The sequence below is a fragment of the Pseudopipra pipra genome, chromosome W, assembly GCF_036250125.1.
Source record: "Pseudopipra pipra isolate bDixPip1 chromosome W, bDixPip1.hap1, whole genome shotgun sequence".
In the NCBI taxonomy this organism is placed as follows: domain Eukaryota; kingdom Metazoa; phylum Chordata; class Aves; order Passeriformes; family Pipridae; genus Pseudopipra; species Pseudopipra pipra.
Window position 1 is genome coordinate 23632124 of NC_087580.1, and position 7290 is coordinate 23639413.

The 7290-nt window shown below is 50.0% G+C and overlaps 1 protein-coding gene across 1 annotated transcript; it reads right to left on the reverse strand.

Moving 5' to 3' along the window:
- Positions 1-303: 303 nt before the first annotated feature.
- LOC135406374 (olfactory receptor 14J1-like) lies at positions 304-1245 on the reverse strand. The gene has a single exon (XM_064640776.1). It carries the CDS (start codon positions 1243-1245, stop codon positions 304-306), a length of 942 nt encoding a protein of 313 aa, XP_064496846.1.
- Between the last annotated feature and the right edge of the window lie 6045 nt (positions 1246-7290).

Consider the following 7290-nt stretch of genomic DNA (forward strand, 5'->3'; position numbering starts at 1 on the left):
TATTGTCTCCTTCCCGTTTGCAAATACCCCCTGTCCTGCAGTGTGCTGTCCTTTAGGAACATCTGAGAAGAAGGGTCTTGAACAAAGAAGGCACTGCAGAGTCCTTTATTTTGTTTAAATAGTCAGAGAGCACAGTTAATCATTTTTACATCTCTGGGTCAAATTCAGTGGGTAGACATGAAAATAGAAAGCAGGTGCATAATAATATTTCATTGTACAGAAAATTATTGCAGAAACAACCGAATGACCTCCACAAAAAACCTAAGCAGAAAGGCTGGGCCATGAAGGAGTCCGTTCTGAATGCTATGCACCAGAAAACAGGCACTTTATTGCTCCTGAAAAGCATCCAGTCATCATTTTTCTCATGGCGGCTTTGAGCTCCTGATTCCTGAGGCTGTAGATGAGGGGATTCAGTGCTGGAGGCACCACTGAGTATAGAACTGACAGGGCCAGATCCAGGGATGGGGAGGAGATGGAGGGGGGCTTCAGGTAGGCAAACGTGACAGTGCTTAGGAACAGGGAGACCACAGCCAGGTGTGGGAGGCACGTGGAAAAGGCTTTGTGCCGTCCCTGCTGAGAGGGGATCCTCAGCACAGCCCTGAAGATCTGCACATAGGAGAAAATAATGAAAACAAAACAACAGAATCCTAAACAGACACTAACCACAATGAGCCCAATTTCCCTGAGGTAGCCTGAGTGTGAGCAGGAGAGCTTGAGGATGTGTGGGATTTCACAGAAGAACTGGCCCAGGGCATTGCCCTGGCACAGGGGCAGGGAAAATGTATTGGCTGTGTGCAGCAGAGAATAGAGAAAGCCAGTGACCCAGGCAGCTGCTGCCATGTGGGCACAAGCTCTGCTGCCCAGGAGGGTCCCGTAGTGCAGGGGTTTGCAGATGGCAACGTAGCGGTCGTAGCACATGATGGTGAGGAGGAAATACTCTGATGAGATGAAGAAGACAAAGAAAAAGGCCTGTGTAGCACATCCCATGTAGGAGATGGTTGTGGTGTTCTGGAGGGAGTTGTGCATGGCTTTGGGGACAGTGGTGCAGATGCAGCCCAGGTCTGTGAGGGAGAGGTTGAGCAGGAAGAAGCCCATGGGGGTGTGCAGGTGGTGGTCACAGGCTACGGCGCTGAGGATGAGGCCGTTGGCCAGGAGGGCAGCCAGGGAGATGGCCAGGAAGAGCCAGAAGTGCAGGAGCTGCAGCTCCCGCCTGTCTGCCAATGCCAGGAGGAGGAACTGGGTCATGGAGCTGCTGTTGCACATTTGCTGCTTCCCGGCACAGGGACACTGTTCAGAAACATGAAAGAACAGGGAGAAGTTTAGACAGACTCCTCTAAGCAAAGTCAATTTATTTCTCAGAAATCCCCCAAACTGAAAGGCTTTTCCTTTCCCTTGTTTGTACTCTGAGAGTGCTGTGAGGAACAGGAGCTCTGCTCATGTGCTGCCAAGGGCTCAGTTTTTCTCTGCTCCAGTGGGGACATCGAGCTGGTCTGTGACAGCATCAAACACTCCCAAGGGATGTCAGGCATCATCCACCCTGAACGGAAAAGTTCAGTCTCCACTCTCAAGACATGGAACAGTGTGTGCTTCAGGGGAAAGGCTTAGCATGTCCTTAAAATAATGTTGTCTGTGTTTATTATTTTCTATGGTTGTATCTGGCACCTGTTCTTGTTATGGTACAAATCCTCATTTTTATGATGCAAAATGTAACGAGACTTTAAAGAAGAGAGGACAAACATCTCAGCTCTCTGTAGCTCAGTGCAGAGCCAGGAGAGCTGCAGTGTCCCTCTGTCTGTTCCCATCTGCCCTGGGTTTTCCCTCGTGCTGCCTGAACATAACTTCACATGCAAATTAATTTTTAATAAACCCAAATACCTACAGTCTGATGAGTGCAGGGCAGCACTGTTTAAAAGGGCAGCTTTGTTAAATCTTCTCTGTTCCAGCCCAGCAATGCAACATTGCCCAGGGGAGTCTCTGGCTGTGCAGGCTCTGATGGTGTACAAGTTTCGAGCTGGCTTCCTGCCAAGTCCCCCGAAACTCGACAACAAGGACCCGCCTCCCAGAGAGGGAAAAGAAGAAAAACCAAGCAGCCAAGGCTATAGCAAAAAAATATATATATATATATATGTATATTTATATATAAGACAGATACACGAAAGGGGAATACCACACACCGGGGGGGGAGGGGGGGGGGAAAAGGGAGAAGGACAAAAAAGGGGCAAGGACCGAACAAGTCAAACAGCCAGTCAAAGGCAAACTAGCAAAAATCTCACCACTTCCCTTCGAACAGGCAGGATGGCCAGACACGGTCCTTGGCTCTCCCCTCACGCGTGGCAGATAACGGCAGTCACTGTAGGCCTCGGCTCCAGATAAGCCCGACCGAAACAGGGACCCACCGTTCTCGAACCTCGCCGGAGAGGAAAGAGAGCGAACTCTCTTATCAATGCCTTATTTATACCCTGGGTTACGTAAAGGAATAGCATGGAATACTTCCTTGGTCACCCTCCTAGTTCCTTCCTGGTTAAAAGCTGGTTTCCAGGAAGGCCTAGACTGAAACCATCACAGATGGCAACGTCAGAGCAACCCTGAGGGGACTGGAAAAGTGACCCAGAGATACATGTAAGGCACAGGTGTGGGGATTTCTGATACTGCCTGGTTTATTCTCCTCTAAGAGGAACAGATTTGGAGTTTCAGTGCCTCCTTCTGAACTGTGAGATTAATTTTTATGACCAATTTCCCACCTAGAAAACACATATTTGAAGATAAAAAAAACCAAGATCCTTCACTTTCAGGTATCCCATGACTTGCTGTGCTTTCTAAAACTCCCCTGAGAAATGTTCTGTAATGACCTGGAGCTCTGAGCAGCCCTCACAACCTGCAGCCTCCTCTAAAGAGGTGAAGAGCCCTTCCCTGCCCTCCCAGGGGTTGCTCCTTGCCCACAGCCCTTGTGCCCCAGCCCTGGCAGCAGCTCCCCGGGCCGGCTGAGAGCTGCCCCTGGCAGGCAGCAGAGTCCCTGCCCAAAACAGCCCCTGCTCCCCCATCCCATCAGCTGGGGCTGGGCCAGCTTTAGGAGATGCCTCCAGGAGCTGCCCCTGCACTGCCCTGCAGCCACAGACTCACCATGTGCAGCCCTGCCAAGGTTCCTCCTGCAGGGAGCTCTCAGCCATCCTGCCAGTGCTGAGCCCCTTGAAGCTCTGTCTGTGCCCTGCTGGTGTCCCTGAGCTGGCCTGGCAGTGCCCTCAGCCCTGCTGGGCTGTGCAGAGGAGCTGCTCCTGGGCACAGCTGTCTCTTTGAAGCTCTTCTTGCTTGCCAGGAGCTCCCTGTGTGCCAGGAGCCCGGCCCAGCTCAGCAGCACAGCAACAGCCCCAGGCACTTCATGACCCTCAGGGAGATTGGCATTGTTTACATGAGACTCAGTCCCTGAGAGGAAGTTCAAACAACTTCTCAAGAAGTCAAAGTGAGATTGAAACACTCAAGTTTCTTGTAGTGCTAATGAGTCTCACTGAGGGACACAACTGAGAACATGTCCCCAGGTTCCAGTTAGAGCAGAAATCTGCAGAAAACAGTGATGCCAAGGATGGACAAGCAAGGGAAAGGTGGCTCTGATGCTGAACAAACCTTGACTTGTTTACTTAATCCAAGGGGCCAAGCTCTGACCCCCAGCCTCCGGGAAGGCAGATCCTGTCCCTGCCTCATTCCTCAGGGCTCTTCCTGGGGCACTGGGCTGTGGGATGTGCAATGCCAAGGGCAGGACCATGGGGTGGCACCTGCCAGGCTGCTGAGCAGGGACAAGGAGGCCATGAGGCCCCAGGGCTGCAAGGGGCACTCCCCTCCTCCTGGCATCAGGGGCACAGACAGCAGCCATGGCCAAAGGCCTGCAGAAGGTGGCTCTGGCAGGGCCTTTCAGCTTCTCCCCCTCCCTGTCTCCTCTCCAGCCCAGGCTGTCCTACGGTGTCCATGCCCTGCCCCTTTCCCTGCAGGCTGTCGTCATCCCCCCGGCTGCCCCACCTGGCTGGCACCTTCCTGCACTGACATCTCTGCGTCCTCCCTGGCTCTTCCTGCACACACAAAGCCTTGGCCTCATCCAGACTCCTCCTGGCTGACGTGTTGCAGCAGAGTGTTTTCCATGGAGTGAAATTCCTTTTTCCTCAGGTCCACACTGGACCTCCCCAGCTGCACTTGGCATTAATTCTTTCTTTCTCATGCTCTTTTCTGCTCTGACAAAAGGATCCACCATCTCTAAATCCTCCCTTCAAGCCCTCTCAGGGCTGTCCTGTACTGTCCTCAGTCTCCACACCAGTGAGGCCACAGCTCCTTAGCCCCTCTCTAGTGCTCCTGTGCTTGAGACCTTTCAAGCCCATCTTGGGAGATCTCTGGGCACTCACAGATGGTTTTGCAAATGAAAATGTCCTGCTCATAGTCTAAGTAAATCACAGAGATACTTTTTACCAAGACCTGTAGTGGCAGAACATGGGCAATGGCTTTGAACTGAAAGAGAAGAGTTTTATATTGGATAACAGGAGGAAAGATTCAACAATAAGGGTGGCAAGAACTGGAAGAGGTTTCCAGAGAAGTGGATGCCCCAACCCTGCATTTCTCCAAGGTCAGGGACTGTGAGTAACCTGAATTAATAAATGATGTCACTGTCCATGTCCAGGGACTTGGACCAGATGACCTTTTAGCTCCCTTCCAAGCCAAATCATTCTGGGATTCTTTAGAGTTTAAAGTCCCAAACTCTTTCTCTAAGAATTTACATCTTTGAGGACATGATTTCCCATGTTTTTGGAAAAACTGTTCTAAACCCAAAAGGTAAAAAATTAGTTCCATCGAAGTTCCAAGGTATCTGTAGGAAACTGTAACTAAGTGGGTCAGTGGCAGAACCTCTCAGCTGAGGATGGGGGATTTGGCCTCGGGCTCTGAGACTCATGATGGGCAGCCAGAAAGAGTATTTGAGGACTGGGCAAGACTTGTCCTGGGATGTCTAGGAAAGAACCAAAGCAAGGGTAGGATCCCAGTGGTCACTGGAGGAACAAGCTTCCCCTTGTGCAGATCCTTGAGAAAGAGATTGAAGTGCCCTGAGCCCAGTGCTGAGCCCTGGGAACACCCCTGGCTGGAACTCCATTGCCCACCACTCCTTGGGCCTGGCCATCCACACAGATGTTTGCCCAGTGAACAGATGCTGCAGAAGGTGTTTGATAAAGGTCCTGTAAGCCCAGAATATTGGGATGAGAGCAGATTTAGCTCTGCACAACACAGAAATTCATTCACTTTCTCTTTTCCTCCCTCTGTGGATTGAGGGAACTTGTGACTTCAGTGTGTGACTCACTCTGTGTAAAGGGCAAATATGGACAGAATTCGGGGCAGGGAGTGTTGAGGTTGATCTTGGGATCTGTGCTTGACACAGAAGAGGTTTACTATTGGTCTAAGACTCTGCAAAGTGGACTTCAGTGGAGGCAGTGTGAACTTAATATACAGCAAAGGGGTAAGAGTTTCTTTTTTTATTGAACTGTACCTTCCTTTGGTTTTGTTTGCTGTCCATAAATGAACATCCCTGTGTGTCTTGTGCAGCTCTTTCTCCAAGCCAAGCAGGTGGGAGTTGGTGCCAAGGAGCTGAAACCTGCAGGTCCAGCCTTGAGTGGAGGGAGCTGAGATTTGCCCAAGGCTGCTTTGAGTGCCAGGGGTTTGATGAGGGAATGGTGGGGTGGGGATAGGGATGAAGTCTGATGGATTGTCAGACAGAAAGGGTCTTGATTTTCTTATCTATTCAGACCAAATTAGGAGGTGCTTGCGATCAATATTGACTGGGGATTGTTGATATCAATGTAAAAACAGGAAAAAAGGAAATAGGCCACAAAAAAGACATCTTTTCTCATGGTTTTAGTAGTACAATATATTTTCACTTTGAATGCACTTCTGAGATCTGTCTAATTAACCACAAAGGAAATGAAGACTTAGAAGTAAATTATTCCCAGGGGCTTGTCTGGTTAAGATGCCATCACTGAGAAGAGAATGTGGGGAATGAGCAGACAAGGAGACCATCCCTGGGCCTGAGGAAGCAGGAACTCAGAGTCACTGGTTCCAGGTGGCAAATGGACTGTGGGATGTTTCTGGGAGAACCCATAAAGGGTGTGCTGGTTTCAGGGGGGATTACAGTTAAATTTCTTCCCCATGGCTGGTTCAGAGCTGTGTTTTGGATTTGTGCTGAACACAGGGTTGATAATCCCAGAATTACAGAATGTGCTGAGTTGGAAGGGACCCTGATATGGTTTGAAGCTGGCTCCCTGCCAAGTCTCCAAACCTTACCACAAGAAGTCCCCCCCCCCAAACCTCAGGGAGAAGAGGGAAAAAAACAACCAAGAAAACCGAAACGAGAGAGTGACAGCTAAAGCAATATATATAAACATATTTACATTTATATTACAGTTATATACAATTGAAATATATATATACAATTTCACAAGGGAAGGGAAAAAAGGAACAAAATTAAAATAAAATGTATACATATCCCAATCAAAAGCCCAAGATCTAGCAACTAAAAGAATTAGCAAAGAATATCTTACTGCTCTCCTTGGGACAACAGAGAGTCACGCTGGAGCGACTGCCAGCAACCTCCACCTCCCAAGGTCAGCAAGGCCTCACCAGGCCTCACTCCCAGCACGACAGACTCAACAGCAGGGAACCTGCACCTCCAAAACCACCAGAAGGAAAGAGAGCAAAGGCCTCTCCTCCTTTCTTCTTATAGCCTGGCTTACGTAAAAATTGTAGCGAATACTGGGTAAATCTGGGCACTTCCTTGGTTACAAACTGGTCACCAAGAAAGGCCTAGACCAAACTACCACAACCCACAAGGATCCTCCAGTCCAATTCCTACCCTGCACAGGACCATCCCCAAGGGTCACACCATGAGCCTGAGAGGATCATCCAAACACTTCTTGAGCTCCAACCTGCCGTGACCAGGGACTGAACCCCAGGGAATGGCCTGAAGTTGTGTCAGGGTAGGGTCAGGTTGGGTCTTAGAAAAAGATTCCTCCCCCAAAGGGTGTTTGGGCACTGACCAGGCTCCCCAGGGCAGTGGGCACAGCACCAAGGCTGACAGAGCTCAGGAAGTGCTTGGATGATCCTCTCAGGCTCATGGTGTGACCCTTGGGGATGGTCCTGTGCAGGGCTAAGGGTTGGACTGGATGATCTTTGTGGGTCCCTTCCAACTCATCCTATTCTGTCATTCTGTGATTATCAACCCTGTGTTCAGCACAAACCAAAACACAGCCCTGCACCAGCCAAGGGGAAGAA

What these genes read in the sequence shown, in the direction of transcription:
- LOC135406374 (XM_064640776.1), bottom strand. Translation starts at nt 1,245, where the DNA reads ATGACCCAGTTCCTCCTCCTGGCATTGGCAGACAGGCGGGAGCTGCAG.